Genomic DNA, 21,844 nt, shown 5'->3' on the forward strand with positions numbered 1-21,844 from the left:
AGATTGCAGGGACTCCGCAGTTATTCCTGGCCGATTTCAGGGAGGAGAAGGGGGAACAGCAGGGGCCACAGGGATCTCTGGCCAAAGATCACCCTCCTATCCCCTGAGACTCTCTTGGCATGACCCATTTCAGGAGGGAGTAAGAAATCCCAACATGCACCTCATTGTTCTGCCAACAAAGCAATGGAACTCTTCAGCTGGAAAGGAAATTGTCATCCTGCTTTTTAAATCAGCAGCTGGGAGGAGGAATGCACATTCCCTTCAGGTCTGATGACAATTAAAAATTTCTGCCATAATTTACTGAGTAGGGAGGTGGCAGCCAGGGGGAGAAAGCCCCAGCGAGTGATACAGAGACAGTCTCCTCCCTCTGACCTGATTTCCCAACTTTGCTCCCAGACTTTCTACTGTCAGTATGCAGAGGAAGATTTGGCTGCCCAGGTTCCCATGTGATGGGGAAGGTGTAGTACCACTCTGTTTCTGGCACTGACAGCTGGCCCAGATTACTGTCTCTATCCTTAGCATGACCCTGGTGGAGAGGAGAGGGGCTTGGCTTCCTCCCCCAACTCCCTCACTCCCAATGTTCCAGGGCTATGAGGTACAATACAGCCGATGCAGTCCAGGTCCAGGGGATTGCAACCATGCCCATTTTCTGTAGACAGGCTCCTGCAGACCTTCCTCCCACTCTCAGCCACTCAGACCAAGTGAATCTGTAACCTCTAAACTGGAGCAGTCCCACTGGGCTTGGTGAGCAACTTATTTCAGCAGGGTACGTGACACCCACGATGAAGTTGGCAGCTGCAGCAGCAGCCAGTAACAATGATCAAGCACCTGAACATAAACTATTAGGCACTATAGTAAGTAAGCAACCATACCCTGCCTTCCAAGAGCTTCTATTCTAAGACAAATGAGAGGAAGACAACACGAATCAAGAACAATTAGACAAAAATAGATGGATAACAGAGAACAGTGACTACACAAATAAAAAAAAAGAAATGTTATTGGCCCCAGCGAAGGATGTAGTTTGTTGGTTTTTTTTTAACTGGACTCCAATAAATCAGGTGCCACCTTGCTCACTTTAAAGATCTGATGCTAAAAAACAAACCACCAAACCCAAACCAGTACTTCAGCCCCGCCCCTCCACTTCATCTGTCTCCTCCGAGGGTCACTCCGTCCATCTGCATCACCTGGATCTTTGCTGCCTTCCCCCTCCAGCCCAGTCACTGAAGCCTAGGGTAGTATTCCCTCCACTTGACAAAGGACTCAAAAGTCAAGAAACTGGCTGGGAAAATGCCAAAAAATGGAAAAAAATACTATAGAAGGTTACTTTCTTGATGAAAAGGTATTTTCTTCCATCATTTTGGATAAGGAAAAGCAAAGCATACCATCAGAGGAAGACATAAAAGTCAAGGCTTCCACATCCAAAACCTCAAAAAAAAAAAAACATGCAATGGTCTCAGGTCATGGAAGAGCTCAAAAAGGATTTTGAAAATCAAGTAAGAGAAGTGGAGGAAAAATTGGGAAGAGAAAGGAGAATAATGCAAGGGAATTATGAAAAGCGAGTGAACAGTTTGCTAAAAGAGACCCAAAGAAATGATGAAGAAAATAACACCTTTAAAAATAGACTAACCCAAGTGGCAAAAGAGGTCCAAAAAGACAACGAGGAGAAGAATGCTTTGAAAAGCAGAACTGGCCAAATGGAAAAGGAGGTTCAAAAGCTCACTGAAGAAAATAATTCTTTAAAAATTAGAATGGAGCAGATGGAAGCTAATGACTTTATGAGAAACCAAGAAATAATAAAACAAAACCAAAAGAATAAAAAAATAGAAGACAATGTGAAATATCTTATTGGAAAAACAACTGACCTAGAAAATAGATCCAGAAGAGGTAATTTAAAAATTATTGGTCTACCTGAAAACCATGATCAAAAAAAGAGCCTAGACATCATCTTCCAAGAAATTATCAAGGAAAACTGCCCTGATACTCTAGAACCAGAGAGTAAAACAGAAATGGAAAGAATTCACTGATCACCTACTGAAAGAGATCCCAAAAGAAGAACTTCTAGGAATATTGTAGTCAAATTCCAGAGTTTCCAAGTCAAGGGGAAAATAATACAAGCAGCCAGAAAGAAACAATTCAAGTATTGTGGAAATACAATCAGGATAACATAGGATTTAGCAGCTTCTACACTAAAGGGGTTGAAGGGCTTGGAATATGATATTCCAGAGGTCAAAGGAGATAAGATTAAAACCAAGAATCACCTACCCAGCAAAACTGAGTATAATACTTCAGGGGAAAAAATGGAATTTCAATGAAATAGAGGACTTCCAATCATTCTTGTTGAAAAGACCAGAGCTGGATAGAAAATTTGACTTTCAAATACAAGAATTAAGAGAAACATGAAAAGGTAAACAGGAAAGAGAAATCTTAAGGAACTCATTAAAGTTTACATTCCTACATGGAAAGGTGTTATTTGTAACTCATGAGATCTTTTTCAGTATTAGGGTAGTTAGAGGGAATATATATATATATATATATATGTGTGTGTGTATATATATATATATGTGTGTGTGTATATATATATATATGTATATATATGTAGATGTGTATGTGTATGTATGTATGTGTATATTATATATGTGTAGTTATGTATATGTATATGGGTGTATGTGTGTGTATATATGTATATACATAGACAGAGGGCACAGGGTGAGCTGAATATGAATATGAATAAAATTTACTGTTGAATGGAATATATTAGGAGTAAGAAAGGGAGAAGAAGAATGTAGCAAAACATCTCACATAAAAGAGGGAAGAAAGAGCTTTTACAATGGAGGGGAAGAGGAGGGAGATGAAAAGAAATAATTGAGCCTTACTCTCATGGGATTTGGCTTATAGAGGGAATAACACACACTCAGTTGGATATGGAAATCTATTTTACCCTGCAAGAAGGCAAGGGGGAAAGGGATAGGTAAGGTAAGTTAATAGAAGGGACAGCAAATTGAGGAAAAGGATAATCAGAAGCAAACACTATTGTGGGAGGACAGGTCAAGGGACAGAATGGAATAAATGAAGGACAGGATAGGACAGAGGAAAATGTGGTTAGTCTTTTACAACATAACTATTATGGAAGCACTTTGCATTGTAATACATGCATGACCTATATTGAATTGCTTGTTTTCTCAATGAGGGTGGGTAGAGAGGGAGGGAGAGAATATGGAACTCAAAGCTTTAAGAATGAATGTTAAAAATTGTTTTAGTATGCAACTGGAAATTAAGATATACAGGCAATGGAGTATAGAAATCTATTTTGCCCTTTAGGAAAATAGAGGGGAAGGGGGATGGAAGAAGGCTGGGTAATAGAAAGGAGGACAGACTAGAGGAAGGGGTGGATGGGGTGCATGCTTGGGTAGGGGGTGAGGAGAGATGGAGAGAAAATTTTGAATTGTGGAAGTGAATGTTGAGAAATGAAAAATAAATTATATATTTTTTAAAAAGTGAGTCAAGGGGTGGCTCCTTTAATAAAAAAAAAAAAATTAAACTGGGAGGGGAAGACCCTCAATTGCTGGCCAAGAGAAACAGTTACTATTTACAAACTTTCTTCCAATGGCTTCTGTAAAATTCTCCGTCTTACTGCTGAGTATCAGTTTCCTTTTCTGACCACAGGAATGCAGATTCATTGCCTGAATGGACTGCAGAGGTTGGCTATCTCATACTTTCATTTTGTAGATGAGGAACTGAAGGCCCACAGCCGCCCAAGTTCTAAGTGGGAAAGTCAAGATTCAAACCCAGGGCCTGGGGCTCCAAACTGACCCTTCTTTCACAGTAGTACAGTGTGCCTTATTTTGTCATACTGAGAACGTTTTGTATTTTCAATTCTGTTTACACACATATAATCGTAGAGCCTTCCTTCAAAACTCTTAATAAATATCCACAAGTCTTTCTGACACTCTCCCTGTCTCTGTCCCTCAATGGTTGCAAGATGTTGGCTGAGAATGAAGATTAGTACACCTTCTCCCTGTACCTCCCCTATTTCAGTTATTCTGAACCTCCAATAAACTAACCCATGGTCTGTGTAGTATCTGCTCCCTCATGCTAGTCCACCTGAACTCTCCCCACCACCACTGTCCTGCTCCAGCTCTCACTCCTCCACAGTGCCTCTGTGTGATGCCCAATCCATAACTCAAACTTTCTTTCATCCTAATTTTCTTTTACCCTCCTTCCATCACTCCCATCCTTCTTGATGATGCCACTTTCTTCACCACACTTTCCAATACTGGTACCATTTTCTGTCACACCCTTTGACTTACCAGTCTCTATGGAGGCATCAGTATACTCTTTGCTCCCCATTTGAGGCTTCTGTACTTTCCCTCTACCAGCTTTCCTAAGCATTTTCTCCTTCTTTAGGGTTGGCACTACCCAAATTTCTCACTCAGTTCAGATCCTGGCATTATTATTTATTGACCTCTAAGACATACTCTTAAATTCTTCAATAAGTTCAATGCCCTCTCCTCCTCTCTTGCTCACATACTAGGAGACTTCAAAAGAAGTACCGATTCTTCCTCAAATACCTTGATTTCCCAGTTCCTCAATCTATTTGCCTCACTTTCTTCATTTGCAAAATGAGGATTATAATAGTACCTACCTCCCAGTGTTGTTGTAAGGATCAAAATGAGACAATAATTCTGAAGTGCTTGGCACAGTGTGACACAGAGTAAGTGCTACAGAGATGGTGGCTGATACCATTATGACTGTCTTGCCATCATCCATAAGGATTCTACTTCCTTGCTCATAAACTCTGAATTATTCACTGAATTACTGAAATTTGAAAATACTGAAAGTTGAAAAATTATACATTTCTATCATTCCATCTTTTCCTATACTTTACAACCCTTAACCCTGTTCTCAGTCCTTATCATGATCTTCCAGCCCCCAGGTCTTTCCCAGGCTATGACCACTGCATCTCCTATTCTCTTATCATAACCTCTTGGGGAACCAACTCAATTGTACACCACCTTTCCATCAGATCTTTGAGTCCCACCTTGCGAAATTCCAAACCCATCTTACTTTCCCCATCCACCTCCTCTGCTCTTATTCACTTGTTGCTGAACAGGGTCAAAGAAAACCCCAAGCCATATGTCTTTGGCCATTACAATTTTCTAATCCATTGGGCTCTCATATCATTTTATTTCTTCCTCACCAATCCCACTCTCCAAGGATGCTGCTCCAAACATTCTCATTTCTCTTCCCCACCCCACCCTCTATTTCAGCTCTGGACCTCCCTCCATACTTTGCTGAAAACACTGAGGCCATTTGCCAAGAGCTCACCTTTCTCTCCTTTTCCTCATCTCACACCATTCATGCATCTTCCCCCACTATCTCTTCCTTCCCCTCCCACATCAGCCCTTCTCCTTGCCAAGGCCAACCCTTCTACACACACTCCTGATCCTATTCCTCCAAACTTTTCCAGGAAACTGCCCCTACTATCATTCCCATGGTCTCTTATCTTCAATCTCTCTGTATCTGCTGACTCCTTAGAGGTGGTACAGTGGATAGAGCACCAGTGCAGGAGTCAGGAGGACCTGGGTTCAAATCTCACCTCAGACACTTGACACTCACTAGCTGTGTGACCTTGGGCAAGTCACTTAACCCCAGTTGCCTCATCCTGGGTCATCTCCAGTCATCCTGATGAATATCTGGTCCCTGGATTCAGATGGCTCTGGAGGAGAAGTGAGGCTGGTGACGTGCACAGCCCTCCTTCACTCAAAGCAAAGTCAAGTGCAAGTCATATCATTTCTCTGATGGCGTGGTCTTCTTCGGCAATGAAGGATGAACACACTGGCTCCTACTCTGCTTCTTGCAGCGTGCTCCAGTGTCTCTGATCCTTAAGAATCCTGTGCTTGACTATCCCTTCTCCCCTTTGTGAATAAACTCCTTAAAAAAAACCAAAACATCTATATTCAATGGCTTCACACTTCCTCTCCTTTCAATTGTAATCTGGCTTCCTGACCTCATCACTTAAATGAGACTGCTTTCTCCAAAATGACCAAAGATCTTTTACTTGCCAAATTTAAAGTCCTTTCCCAAATCTTCATGCTTCTTAACTTATCACCAGTATTACAGTTAATTACCAGGTCCTTCTGGATGCTCTTTCTTCTTTAAGTTTTCATAACACTGTTCCTACCTGATCCTCCCATTAGTCTGACCAATTGTAATGTTAATGCAAGGTTAATGGTGGGTGGGGGGAAGAAATGAAGATCTTCCCCACCTATTTCTAATGAAGCACGATTCTGAAGGGTGTCTTTATGCCCTCTGGCTCTGAAAAGTATATAAATATTCTGAGGTGAGGTTACACTTTGGGGCTTACTCACTGGAAGTGTTTGTTTGGCCAGACAAGACTCTGAGTAATTTCTAAGAAGCACCCTCTCCCACCTGGGCTTTGAAAACCCAGATGCGGGTGCTTGTCTCTCTGGTAACTACATATGTATGTAACAGTCAAGACAACTGGATCTGTCTGTTGATTTGTGATGTATGTATTGCTTATGGTCAAACAGTTGGAAGCCCTGTCTGTTGGTCTTTATTTCTCTGCTGGTGAATGTAATTAAAGAAAATTGTCGACTTCCCTCAAAAGTTGCTTTCCTTTTAGAAATGTAGATCTAAGAACCTGTACAGCAGGCCCTCCTGTGTATGTTGGGGTCCTTGCCATTACACCAATACTCAGTCTCCTTTGTTGGGTCTTCACCCCTTTCTTAAACAGTAAAGGTGAGTGTCCCCTGAGGCTTTGTCCTGGGCCCTCTCTACTTTTCTTTCTATACTATCTCATCTGGTGATCTCCTCAGTTCCCATGAATTAAATTATCTCTGTGGAGACATATCCATCTCTACTCTGTGATCTTTCAGTCACACATCACCAATTGCCTCTTAGACATCTTGAGCTGGCTATGTCCCACAGGCATTAAGCTCAACATGCCCAAGAGAAAACTCATCCTCTCTCCTCTCAAAACCTGCCTTCATTTCAGCTTCCTATTGCTGTTACATGTACCACCATCAAGCAGGCTCAAAACTATTATTTCTGACTTTTATGTGTTATCTATGCCAGATATTATCAAATTAAATGCCCAAAATCCACACTGAATTTCTACCTTCACAACCTCTCTCGTATCTATTCCCTTCTTTTTCATTCACACAGCCACAGGCCTGGTACAGGTGCTGCTCCTTCTTGACTAGTGGTCTCCTGTCCCCACACCTCCATACTCTAACCCACCCTCCACTCAGCTACTAAGGTGATTTTTTTTCTAAAACTCAGATCTAACTATGCCAGCCTCTCTGCTCAGTGAGCTCTTGTGGTTTCCTATTACCTCCAGGATTACAAATAAATAAACTCCTCTGTTTGGCATTTACAGCTTTCATGAACAGGCCTCTTTCTACTTTCCTACTCTTATGCTTTATTCCCCTCGATGGTCCCCCAAACATGATACTATTTATTGATTCTATGCCTCGACATTGGCTGGTCCCCCCCATGCCTGAGATGCTCTGCCCCCTCCCTTCCTCTCTTGGTCCTCCCTCTTCTGAAGAGGCCTCTCCCACTCCTTCTCTCTTGACCTTTCTTAGACCTTGTAGGTACCTAGTTAGTGACATTTGTCTCTGCTCCATTGATTTCTAGCCCCTGCAGGCAGGGGCTTTCTTTGCCTTCTTTATATTCCCAGCACCGTAGCCCAACGCCTAACATTCAGCAGGTGTTTAATAAATACTTGTTGATGGATTATATGCTGTATAACAAATTAACAACTGAGAATTATTAGAGATCATTCTTTCATTTTACAGTGGGACAATGAACTTACTTTCTCTCCCAACAGATGACATGCCTAGAGTCACAAAGGAATCAAGGGGCTTGTCAAGATGGATAAGTAACTGTCAGGTAGCTGATTTCTCAGTCTTCCAAGGCTCAGAGTAGACACCACTACCACCTTCCATCTTCTCTGTGATTCCCCTCCTCAGCTTCTCCTCAGATCAGCTTGTTCTCATTTGGCAAAGTTCCTAAACCATTCATATCCTTTGACTTAGCAACAGACATGGAAATGTACAGGTATACAACACACACATACCCCCTAAAATATGCATGGTAACATTTTTTGTGGTAGCAAAAACAACACAGAAAACAAGGCAGTTACGTACTGATCAGGAAAGAGCTGAACAACTTTCACACATGAATGCAATAATGCAAGGTAAGAAATAATGAACATGAAGAATTCAGAGAAATGTGGGAGGACTTATATGAACTGATGAAAAACAGACCCAAGATAACAAAGTGCATGATTACCACAGAAACGTAAAGCAGTGACAACAGACAGGTGAGCTCAGATTAAACATAATCACCCATCCAAGTGGAGCAGGTGGCTAGTCCAATGTAGACATGAAGGATGACTTGGGTAGTGACACACGCTACTGCTTACAGAGGGCTGGGATGAAAACTTGCACACCAGGGGAAGGAAAAGTGGCTTTTAGATGAAATATGACTAAGGTCTAGCTAGGAGGTGACAATGAGAAAAGAGTGGGGATGGGAGCTAAAACTGAAGAAGTAACAGAATATGGTTAGGGAAAGGCTCCAAGGAGGAGCACATCACTGAACTTTCCCTAGGCCAGCACCTTAGTTATGAGGGCCAGGGAATTAGTAATTTGTCAAAGAATCACAGCTGACAGATTGTGGCTAAAACCTAAATCTCCTCTTATTGCAGTGCCTAGCCTTCAGCGATTTCAGAGACTTAGGGCATGGAAAACGTAAAATGACAACAAATTCCTCCTCCCTAATGATACTTTCCAATTCCTACATGGTCAGGATGACTCAGAGCCCCCTGCCCCCACCAATGCCACTGTGCATCATGCCTGGAGGATTGGGTCCTGAGGACAAAGCCTTCCTTTTCCAACTTGAAAGCAACCGTAATGGCTCAACCATTTTCCCCAATTATTTCCTGAGAGATACTGCCAACAGGTCTCAGAATTTACTGGTCTTCTCACCCTTAAACGTTAGTCCTAGATATTATGCCTGCAGTGCCCCATGGCAGACTTTAAAGTGACATGAGTAGCATTAGCCAATGGCCAGAAGGGTGGTAAAAGAAAAGATAAAGATTTAAGTTTATTCTCATATCCTTAAGAAGATAAAACATAAATAAAAATAGCAACACCAACAACAGAAGCATTTAGATAGTGTTTTAACAGTGCATTTTCTAACAGTACATTTTTACACAGAAGGAATCTGAGGCAGCCAGAGGTAAAATGACTTGCCCAGGGCCACACAGCTATTAAGTGAACCCAGGTCTTCTTGACTCCAGGCCTAGAGCTCTATCCACTGTGGTGCTCCATCTACTGTGGCTTCTTGGTTGCCTAGCAACTCGCTTAATTCAGTCCAGCTTTAACCTTTTTCTAACTAAGTATATACCTTTTATACACCATAACCCTCTAGAGGTCAGGGACCATTATTCTGTACCATGCCTAACGCACCAAAGGATCTTAATTAATATTAGGTAACCAACCCTAAGCCCAATTTGTTTCTATCTTGGATTGCTGAGGCTCTCTCTGTGCCTGTAATTTTACTGGGGTAGGGAACTCCTGGGTAAGAACCTTCCTTCTTCTGCCAGGCAGGCTGGAACCTCTTCTGCACCCCAGCATTTCAGAAGTGCTTCTCACAATACCAAGAGTAAAGTGACAAGCTCAGGTTCACCAAGATAATCCATGGCAGAGGCAGAGCCTGAATACAGTGTGCTAGGCTGCCTCTGTCCTTATTCTACCCTGAAATTAAGGTCCTCCTGCTCATGCTGAGGCCAAACCACTTTAGTTACCCACATTGCTTCTGTTAGACAAGTAACCCAAAACCCTAAAACTGGAGATGCTCAGAAGTAAGCCCAGTCCTAAAGTGCTGTAGAGAGAGACGGAGGATGGGTTAGAATCTTAAAAAGCCTTCAGGGATGACTGTGGCTCTCAAAGAAATAATAGACTCTTGAGATGGATGGTCTTAAAGGCCCTCAGAGGTCAGGTGGTGCAAAGGTCACCAAAGTGTGGGCTGACCCCAAGGTAGGAGTGAGGGGCAGATGGGCTGTATCCCACCATCCTCACAACAACCAGTCATGGCATGAGGCTTTGCTTCAATAAGATTCTCTGACCCCTTTTCTCCACTATGTAAATTCCCTGTGAAATCAGTCTAGTATGACATGCTGAACTATGTCCAAAGGACTATAATACTGCATACCCTTTGATCCAGTAACACCACTACTAGGTCTATATCTCAAAGACATAAAGAAGGAAAAGGATCCACATATAGCAGCTCTTTTTGTGCTGGCAAAAAATTGGAAATTGAGGGGATGCCCATCAATTGGGGAATGGCTAAACAAACTGTGGTAAATGAATGTAATGGAATACTACTGTGCAATAAGAAATGGTAAACAGGCAGATTTCAGAAAAACTTGGAAAGTTTTACATGACCTGATACAAAGTGAAATGAGCTTAACCAGGAGAACATTGTACACAGGAACAGTAACACTGTGTGATGATCAACTACGAATGATTTAGCTCATCTCAGCAATACAATGACCCAAGACAATTCCAAAGAACTCATGATGGAAAATGCTATCCGCATCCAGAGAAACAGTGATGGACTCCGAATGAAGATCAAAGCAGATTATTTTCACTCTTATATTTGGTGTTTTTCCCCTTTTGGTCTGTTTCTTCTTTCCCAACTGTGACTAATATGGAAATATGTTTTACATGCTTACACATATATAATCTATATCAAATTGCTTACCATTTTAGGAAAAGGGGAGAGGAGGGAGGGAGAAAAAATTGTAACTCACAATTTTGTAAAAATGAATGTAGAAATTGTTACTACATATAACTGAAAAAATAAAACGCTATTAAAACAAGGGAAAAAAAAGTTTGCAGAACACTGAGCATAAAAAAAAAGGATAGGTTAGAGTCAGAGGAATTTTCCACTTTATTCTAGAGACAAGAAGGAGTCACTGAAGCTTTTTGAATATGGAAATGCCTGGTTGGACCTGTGTGTTAGACCTAACATCTTAGCTGCCACGTGAAAGATGCGCTGGAGAGGACGGCATGGAGACAGGAAAGACAATGAAGTTACAATAGTCTTGGTGAGAAGGGACTGAATTAGGGAGATGGCTGTGTATGTGTGCAGGCAGAATCAATGAAATTTGACAACTGGCTGGATATGGAGGGTGGCTCTCTGATTTTGGACTTGAGTGGCTCCTTTCCATATGGATAGAGCTTCACAAATTACAACAGACTTTCATACTGTTACCTTACTTGGTCTTCATCATACCACCCAAGTAGGAAGGGCAGGTAGAAGCACAACCAATCTTACAGAAAAGGAAAACTGAGGCTCAGAAGGTTACATGATCAACAAGTATCAAGGCCAGGACTAGAAACCAGACCTTTCTGATCAACCTGTGTTGCTTCTGTGCTGACTCACTGGAGACAGTGACAGAGAGCTCCCTGCTACAATCAGACGACAAGGAATCTTCATGTGTTTTAAAAGAAACTATTATATGTATTTGAGAATGGAGATTAGAAAGTATTGTGTAACATGCTGTTGCTCAGAAAATAAATCTGCTCTGTTGTCTGCCCCTCACCCTGGCTCCCATCTTACGAAAACACCAGAGCACTAAGGGATAGAGCGGGCTTGAGAAGACACAGGAGAATGTGAAAAGACAAGTCAGACAGGAAACACAGGGCATATGTGGCAACAGATTAAGAACATGGCAGGCAGTTGTTCTCAGGAAATAGAGAAAGCATCCCGAGGGGAGAGGAATGCTAACTAGCATTCTCTGATGCTATTTAGGATGTGAAAGAAAATATTCAGCAAGGTTAGAATTGGGTTACAGTCTTGCCCATAACTCATCTGCAGGCTCTTAGGACATAGGCAAGAGCTTGGCCTACTAATTAACAGGCTCTCTCACATTTTGATGTGGTCAACAAGTGAAACCAGAGAGATGTGAATACAGATCTCTTTTCAGAAGCAGAAACTGAACTAACGCTCCTACTCCCTTCCCCTAGGGCAAAATTTAGAAGAGATATGGGTAATAAACCTATTTTCTTTCTATTCTTCCTCCTCTCCATCCCCATGAAACACAAAATCATTGTAACAAATATAGAGGGTCAAGAAAATCGTCATTTTTGGCCATGTCCAAAAATACATATTTCATTCCATATCCTGAATCCATTACTTCTCTGTGAGAAGGTGAAATCCTCTGGAACCATGGTTGGTTAGTGAACTGGAAAGAATTTTCATAGTTGTTTGTCTTCGCAATACTACTGTGTAGAACCCATGTTCTCTGGGTTCTGCTCACTTTACTCTGTACCAGTTCCTACAAGTCTTCCTAGGTTTTTCTGAAATCATTCCCTTCATCATTTCTTACAGCATCATAGGATTCTATGCCATTCACCTAGCATCACTTGTTCAGTTGTTCCACAAATTGTGGGTACCTCCTTAGTTTTTGGTTCTTTGCCACTACAAAAAGAGTCGGTGTAAATGTTTTTGGAACATTTGGGTCCTTTTTGGCTTTCTTTGGTCTCTTGGGGAATGGGCAGACTTAATACGCTATCAGTGGGTCACAGCATTTGTCCAATTTAGTGACTTTTGGGGCACAGTTCCAAACTGCTTTCCAGAATAGCTAACCAAGTTCACAGGTCCACAGTGCATTCATGGGCCTGTTCTCCCGCAGCCCTTTTGGCCATTTCTTCCAAATGGATGTGTGTGAGGGTATGAGACCTCAGAATTACTTTCATTTGCATTTCTCCTTTTAGTACTGATTTGAAATATTACAATGGTTTGGATTTTTCCTTTGAAAATTGCCTGTTCATATCCTTTGACCGATTATCAATCACAGAGCAGAATCTCACTGTGTTAAATGGTAGTAAAGGAGTCAAGTAGAAAGCACTGAGATCAGCGATGGAGTATCCACTTGATTTTCACAGAACAGGAAAAACTGTGGTGCACCTTTGTCAACACAGTAACAATAATTTCTCACAGGCAATTTAGCTTGAATCAACTAATGTTAAGGGTGGCCCCAATTCACTGATAAGACCTATACATACAGATAAAAGCAAGACGAGGTATAAACAAACTTAAATCCCAGAACCAGGACAAACCACGTAAGTGTAACAGCGCATACACTCAGTGCTGGACCACTTCCCTCTCCCTATTTCAGAAGGTACAATAATTCCTGGCTGAACATAATAGAGTTCACTAAACATAGGATGCAGATGAAAAGTAATCAGTGACTGTGAAAGTGAGGGCAACTTGAGAGAGGTTTCTTCAAACAGTCAAGCTCCTCCCAGGAGGGTCCCAAACTGCTATTTAGGTGAAGTTGGTTCAAACCTTTTCTTCTAAGTGCTTACTAAATTAAAATTAAGGAACAGCTTTCTGGATCCAAGGTACCATGTCAAGCCAACAATCTCTCCCTAAATCTCCTCATTCAAGAGTTCTGTCCCCTCCCTTCAGAAGTTGCCAAAGATCTCTATGGTGGGCCTGGTGATGGATGACATTACACACACAAAGCATTACCTCACTGTAACAAAAATGGCATCATAGCAAAGGCCTGAGGCTCCCTTCTCATCTTCTCTCCCTACCAATGCCTAAAAGAAAAACCTGAGGAGGATATATGTGATATTTAGTAACGTGGGGTTTTTCTCTTGGGGACTTAGCTGCGCAATGTGTAAAGTCCCACTGTTCATGGCTGCCATCTATGTGGGCCTCCAAGGCTATGACACAGCGTCATGGCTAGGAAGTGCAGCATTCCTAGGGGGTCCAAGTTTTGCTTAGATCCTGTCTAGTTGCCACAAAAAGTGTGGATAGAAGGATCTTTAACTGAAACTTTCATGTCAAAAAGACCTGGGGAAAAGAGGGCATGAAATGGCCAGAAACTGAACATTGGGAGAGTAAGTGATCCCCAACCTGAATAAACAAGTCTGCCCATCTCTTCCCCTTTTCTCCAGCATAGCCTGGGCCACATGCCTCAGATCTCCCCACCCCCAAACTCCCTCCTTCCCCTATTTCATGGCCAGGCTCTTGGGAACTGAACCAGTCTGGGGAATTTGTTGGCTCTGTGACTCTGCAGAGCTTCCTCAGTTCTACACAAATACTCCTGCCAGAAGGACTTCTCCAAGAGCAGGAAGGCTTTAGAAAACAACTCAAGCTTGGCAAATCTCTGATCCAGAGAGCACCTGAACAGCTCTACTATTCAGTGGTGTTCCCTATAGAATCTGCTGTTTGGTATCCACAGGCTGAAGCTAAGCCCTCCTTACCATTGTAGGAGAGGCGTGGTTTGCTCAAACACATTATAAAGTGCATTTCCATCTCATCAGAAGCCACAGACTTAGAGCAAATGGGGCACTTGAAACCTGAAAGAGATAAGAAAACATAATGAGATGTATTTTTCTAAGCCAAAGATGTACACAATAACTTTGTTACATATTCACTTAACCATCATGGAAGAAAGAAATTAAATTTATTCATTTGTTCATTCATTCATTCATTCAATACTTTCATTCTTGTTTTCAACATCCTTGCTTGCTAAAAACCCATCCACACCAAACTTTCCCCTTATCTCTGCTCTTTGGTTAGCGCTTAACAAATAACAGCAAAATGTCTGATTTGATTTCAGTTCTGCTTTTTTTACTGAGGAGTGGGGAGAGAAGAAGGAATGAGGAGACCTCCAAACAACTGATATGAATAATCAGCTCTTGAATTATAGCTGGCAAACACTTGCCCAGCCCCCCAACTCCCAACCACAGAGGTACAGAGGAGAGATGCAGACAAGCTTGGGGAAGGAAGCACCTCGTTATAAGCAGAAATCATCAGTTAGCACTCCTACCTCATATTCCGGGGGTCCCTTCCTACCCTCTTCCTCTTACCTCAGGGACAAGGATGGCAAAGTTACCCCCAATGATTAAGCAATGTTCTGGCTGTACAGGCTCAAGACAGACAGACAGACACACATAAATATATAAATATATATATGTATGTATGTGTATATATGTGTGTGTGTATGTATATGTATAGATAGATATAGAGATCTCTATTTATATATCTTTGTCACTGGTGTTGCTTCATCCCTGAGAAGGACCATGGTATCAGGAAGGTGATGACTTGCAAGTAGATTGGATTGAGGTGAGGTAGTCCTCACTTGTTCAAAATATAGATCAGGACGACTGGAGATGTCTTTGTCAACTATCAAACAGAAGAGTATTTCACAAACTCGATGAATCATGTTCTGGGTTTAGAAGCATAGCTATCAAGGTCTTCTTATCTGACCTGCATCCTGTTGTTGTCATCTATGCCCATTACCCCTGGATGTGCACTAAGAAGCCTTGGCTTTCTAAACAGTAGCATTAATTAAATTCGGCACTGTAACCAGCCACTGAAGATTAAGCCTCTTGCTTCTTTCAGAGTTTCATACAAAATTTGAGTAAGCCTTAGAAATTTATTTCTTGCAAGTCCCTGGAAACTTGAAACTGTCACAGGGGATTTCTGATTCACCAAGTCACGTTCCCTTCTTTGCAGTTTCTCTATTACTAGCAAGGGCATCATAATCCTCTTCATTTGTCAACCTGGCTGGCAACCTTGGAGCACTCCTTGACTTTTCACTCAACCCACACATCCAATTCACTGCCAACTCTTTGTTGGGTCATTTTTTGGATAGATATCCTTCTCTCCCTTCCCACAGTCACCACCCTAGCCCCAGTCTTTATTGCCTAGACTATTGCAATAGCCCCTGAATAAGTCTCACTGACTCCATTCAGCTGTCAAAGCGATTTTCCTACAACTCCCTATTGGACCATGCCATTCTTTTATTCACTAAGTTGCAGTGGCTCCCTATTACCTTCAAGATCGAGTATAAAAAAATCCTCTCTTCGACATTTAAAACCCTTCCAACCCAAACCTTTCCCAACTTTTTAGTTTTCTTATACACTTGGCTTTCTCTAGGATTCAGCTTCCTTGCACATGCCTTCAGCTCCCATCTTCATGCATTTATTTGCCTTGGCTACCTCTCAGGCTTAGAAGCCTCTCTCTTCTTCACCCTGGGTTCTGAGATTCCCTGTTTGAGATCCAGTTGAAACCCTGTCTTCTGAAAGTACTTTGTTAAAGTACAGAATATTATATAAATGCAAAGTATTATTAATACTAATTTTTTTTAACCCTACTCCCTACACTATATTCTGCGCCCTGAGTAGTTTTTACTACGTACTAGGTACTTCAGTTTTTTTTGAAATTCTGTTGATAGGCAAAGAAGGGGAAAGAATCTCAGATTGTACCCCGAATGATACTATGTATGCCATTTGCTTTACAAATTTAGTTTGCAGGTCATAGTCTAACAAAAAGCTAAAGGGAAAAAAGCAAGAAAGAGGTTCTATCCAAGAGGAACAAAAAACTAACTTCATTTGGACTTTACTGAAAGTTTATTTGGTGACTAGGATTCAATTAAGGAAACGTAGCACCATGCAATAAGTCACTGCTCTGGGACACTGGAGAGAAAAACAAAAATGACAGTCCCTGCCCACTAAGGCTTACACTCTACTGGGATAGGAACAAATGCCACCGTTCAGTTTTGAGTTTAAAATTCAGTCACATCTAACCTAAACATCCCCAAGAGACAGGAAATGATGCCTTTATCAGCTACCTGAATGTTAAAGAACCAGGAAATATGGATGCCAATTAAGGAAAAAGGTCTGCCAGCCCCAATCAAATGAAAGACTTATCTGGAGAAATCTAATACAGATCTTTGTTAATTTCTAATTTTAAGAAACTTAATGCTGCTTAAAGACAGAACACTGTAAACCAGACCTCAAAGCATTTCCTAAGAGTTTCAGACCCACCTTTCTATCTCCATAAAAGCCAGTGAGTGCCTTACTTGTTACTTAGCAAGGAGGACAGCAGGTAAACAACTATGGGGTACTAAAATCCTTACTACTGTCACCACAACCCCACCTCTGAATAGTAGTAATTACCTTGAGAAACACTAATAAGGTATGTAAAGGAAAACCCTTCCTAGCACATGACTGCTAGCCCAAGTCTATGAAGCTGAAATTTTCACTGAGTCCCTCACGGGCTTCTAATAGCAGCTGGGAACTAATGAATGGAGTCAAGGAATCTCTATTCATTTGCTTTCAGGAACAGTAGGGACAGTTAGGGGAACGGTGCTCAAGCTAGGAGTCGAGGAAGTCATAACACTTTCAAAGAACAGGTCAAAGCCACAAAGTCCAATGATTCTGCTCCATCTAACTTATTTTTTTATGTCCCTCATTTAGTAGACTGTACTGCACATTCAATAAATTTGTTGAAGCAAACTGTGTAAAACTCAGTTCTTTTCCAATTTGGTTCTATCAAGGACAGGTTGTTACTTAGAAGAGGATAATATAGGGCCTCGTCTGTTCAAGGTAAAAACCAAATTTCTTTTTTTCTTCTTGTGATCAGATCAGATTTGCAGGAGCTCAGCTGACTCCTATGCTTCAGTGTACATTTTCCCCTGGTCTACTGGGGAAGTTTTCTCTGCTGGAGCATTTAGAGCTCTGTACTGGTTTCCAACCTCAAGGAACTTAGATCTAGGCATCAGAGGACTTCAAGATATTTTTCCTTCAAAAAATGTAAATGAATTTAGGAGTAGTAACCATATCAGCAGCAATGACGATAACATTAACATTTATTCAGCAAGGTACCTCAAATTTGTGCAGCACATTTTGTTTATCATTTAAATGTACTTCCCAGAACTGAGGCAGAAAATAGGCTGGATGCTCATTAACATTTGACAGAAAGGGAAACTGAGTTATAACAGGGAATACTGGCCTAAGATCTCTCTGGAATTGCTGATCTGGCTTCTAGTCTCATGCTTTGCCCATTTTATTTGCATAAATGTGACAGTCTGTGTCAATATCAACTTCCATGTCCTAAAATTAAGCTTCTCCTTTAAGACCTGATTTCACCAAATCTTGTGGTTACTGCACACTGCTCCATTTTCCACCCTCCCTCCTTCATGCTGATGTGCTATTTTAACAGCTGCCCTAGTTCTGCCTGTCTCTGGGATCACCTGAAGGGATGAACAGTCAGAAGAATCAAGAGAAGCAACCAGGGCTTAAAGGATGGAAAAAGGGGGGAGGGTAAGAGAGAATCTGATGAGATTTTTTTTCTTACTAGTGCACAAAAGCCCATAAAGGACCAAGAAGCTTTAGGGGCTGGTTTGAGCCCAGTCTCTTCAGGAGAGGAACTAGACATCATGCCACTTTCCTCACTGAACTCTTGGTTATGAGCCAAGAAGAATTCTTTTCCTGTCATTTCCTTATGGCGTTTGAAGATAAATAAGATAGGACTTGATCAATGGATTTTATTAAATGGATTTATTACAGTTGGAAGTCCAAAGGGGATACATTGGACTGACTGCTCTTCCTTAAAATTCTGCATACAATCTAGGGCACTGTTTCTAGCAGTTGCTGTGGATCCCCATTTCCTCCCCCATAACACTGCATAGTTCATTTGGTGCTCTGGTGTAGGTCAGTCACAGTTCCAGAATCCTCTTGGTCAAGGACAGAATCAGCAGGTCTGGCTTTTTCCAACCTGTGAATCCACAGTTCACAAGCCTCCCAAACATCTTTTTGCTTTTGCTTTTGCTCCTTGGGGCTAGTGATGTGTATACCTGTCCCCGAAGAGATCTGGGAGTGGTCAATAATGTACTCACTGGCCCCTAAGCAGAGGCTAGAAAAAGAACAATTCTGACAATAATAAAAGGTCACACTCCAAAACGAAGACTACGCTCTACTGGTAAGGGGGTGGGGGGAGGGGGTGGGTACCTGCTCCAGCTGTTTCTGGCTAGGAGAGAGAAAGCCTATATGCTAATACAAGATCCAGTCCAGTTCTTCAGCAATATAATATTTTGTTTTTTTCTCCATTTGTGATTTAGCTTCTTTTAGCCTTCTTATTTGAATATCAACAGCACATTCAGAGACAGGCTAGGAATGACTGCAGAATTAACTAGTACCTAATGAATGGAAGCCAAAGCCTCAGTCTTCCTTTCAAAGGCCCCTCATAATTCCCCACTTCAATACTTCCAGAGCCCTTGTGTTTTTCTGTGAGAGCCCTCCCAGCATTTTCACAGACCACAAGTGTTTTCTGCCTCAGCTAAGGACAGCCACTCTGTGGCCAACCTCAGGATGAACTTTTCTGAATGAGTCTACACTGGCACACAGGTGGTCAGGCCTGGCATGTGGCTTTTCAAACGGCTCACACCTGTTGACTTTGAAGTATGGCAGAATCTTTTAGTCACTAACAGAATGAGATGCCTGATTCTCCCCCTCTACTTCTAATGGTTGCTTACCCAATTCTGATATAAAACACAGTCAGAAGGCCTTGATGAGGGCTTAGATGGGTTTTTCCTTTTTTCCCATTAACTATCCATTCACCTTTCCCACAGTTGGCTTTTCTTTGAGCATTTTACTCAAGTGAAAACACAGATCACAGCCAAAAGGAAAATAAGACTTCTGAAGAAGTAGCACTGAGGTATCATGGTGCCAAAATAAGAACAAAACAACCCTAAAATGTGTTCAGAATTCTGATTCAGAGGAGGCTTTGGAAGCACTAATGACAGTAAGGCGACCACCCCAAGCTGCTAAGCTGCTGGCTCCATGGAGCCCCTTTGTTTGGAAGTGTCTCATTATTACTGAAACAAAATTTGGGAACAGCATTGTTACCACAGAGAATTGATCCCCACCCTGGGGATCTGACTAAAGCGTAGCAAGTTTTTGAAATGAAAAGGCAAGACCTGGATAGGACGCTGCCCAAATAGCAATCAATCAAAGTGCATTTATTAAGCCCTTACCATAAGCCAGGTACTACATACTGACAATACTACAGCTGCTGCTATTGCTGCTGCTAACAGCCAACATCTCTATGTAACTCTGAAGGGTGTGAAGCACTTTCTAAGTTAACTCACTTGAGCCTCAAAACAATGTGGCAGAGGAGGTACTATCATTCTTTCCATTTTACAGATGAGGAAACTGAGATTCAAAGAGGTCAAGTGATTTGTCCAGCTTCACACTGCTAGTGGGCACCTCAGGTTTTCCTGTATTTCCAGACCCAGATCTCTACTAGAGTGACCAAGACCAGAAGAAAGTTACAAGTTCCTGCCCTCAAGGATCTCACATCTAATGATGAAATTTGTTGTAGTTCATTGAGACAACTCTCTATGAGCTCATCTGGGGCTTTCTTGGCAAAAATACTGGAATGGTTTGCCATTTCCTTCTCCAGTTCATTTTGCCAACGAGGCAAACAGGGTTAAGTGACTTGCCTGGGGTCACATGGTTAGTAAGTATCTGAGGTCTTCCTGACTCCAGGACTGGCACTCCTATCACCTAGCTGTCCTCTAAAGGCAGAGACAGTATGTCAATAACTAGGTCCACAGGGAATGTAAACAGGGTAGAAGTGGGGGAAGGTGCCAGCAGCTTGTCGGGGCTGAGACATGAAGGCAAGGGTAGCTAAGAGGTGGAGGTGAAGAGGAAGAGCACAAGGACGGCTGGCTAGTATAAAGCCACAAGGATAGCAGACTGAGGAACAGAGGGGAAGCTGGTGCAGCTGGATCCCAGAGGGTGTGGAGGGGAGCCCTCTGCCTCCTGACTGGAAGGCCCCACACCTAATGTCCCCATGGATCTGGAGGAGGCATCTCTAATTTGCCAACCTAGTCAGGAGGCACTATCTGCAACAGGGAGGGGTGAGGCAGACATAAGGCCCACCATATTGGCCTGTAGCTCTTTGAGGAGCTTCAGTTGAAGTCTCAGAACCCAATTATGCTTAACTGGGTCATGGAACAAGATTGGTGGGGAAATGAGGCATGTCTTTTGAATTCATTTCAGTTAAACCAAGCATATAAGACACTCACTGACTTTAAAAGAAAAGCGGGTCTCAATTTTAGTCCCAGCACCTCCTCTGGAGAAACTACAACACTTTCAACCAGTCTTTGGAGCTCAGTCTTGCCACCTGAAAATTTGGAAGGCTAAATGAGATCTACAAAAGGGATTTTTTTTCTTTTATAAAATGCAATGTAATGAAAAAAGAAAAAAGGATTAATCACCATTTTTACCACTCACACACAGAGGGAAGTCAATTAGTAGATTCGCAGATTCTCTACCCTCTTTCTTAATAATGATCTGTTTTCTACTTGTCTTTCAATCCCTAAACATTTTCCCAGTTCTTTAGTTCCTTCTTTAAATAGCATATGCTCTGCTGAGGGCAGGGATCAAGTCCTGCTGTTTCTCTCTCTCCCAGGACTTAGCAGAGCGCTCCACAGAGTGCTGAATGTTTGAAATATGCAAGTTTAGATCTCATGTGTCTGTCAGGTTCCAAAGTGACACATATAAGAACTTCATGCTCTTCAAAAGGTGACTTTTAAGCATGCATGTAAGCATTACATTTATAGAACTCATGTGAACTCAGAATGAAAAAGCTCCAATGAATCTATCTACCCACAAATGGTTCTTAGGTTGCCCAAGGAAGAATTCTCAGCCATGTAAGCTATGTATGATGAAATGGACAGTGTGCAAATGTTTATCGATTGACTGTATGAATACCATTTCCTAAAGCATTTCTGGTTGTTAGAGAAGGTGTAGGCTAAACATCCTTGCAGTTAAGTGAAAAACAGACATATTTCCTAGAAGCAACAGTCATAAGCTATTAACATCTGGCCATTAATGATTAATTACTGTACTTCCTCTCCCCTTGCATCTCTAACCTGATATTCTTCCACAGAAAGAACCAGAAGAGTAATTAAAGAAACTTGGGGGTGGGGTAGAGTGGAATT

At 41.9% G+C, this 21,844-nt stretch overlaps 1 protein-coding gene across 3 annotated transcripts in view; it reads right to left on the reverse strand.

Annotated features, from left to right (window-relative positions):
• The window catches only part of ZNRF1 (zinc and ring finger 1), a 95,353-nt gene that overhangs the window by 16,985 nt on the left and 56,524 nt on the right, over positions 1–21,844 (reverse strand). For all 3 annotated transcript variants that reach the window (XM_072636544.1, XM_072636545.1, XM_072636543.1), the window contains exon 2: positions 14,310–14,405. In XM_072636544.1, coding sequence (XP_072492645.1) covers positions 14,310–14,405 — 96 coding nt within the window. The remainder of the gene's footprint in view (positions 1–14,309; positions 14,406–21,844) is intronic.

The sequence above is a fragment of the Notamacropus eugenii genome, chromosome 1 (assembly GCF_028372415.1).
Source record: "Notamacropus eugenii isolate mMacEug1 chromosome 1, mMacEug1.pri_v2, whole genome shotgun sequence".
Taxonomy (NCBI): Eukaryota; Metazoa; Chordata; class Mammalia; order Diprotodontia; family Macropodidae; genus Notamacropus; species Notamacropus eugenii.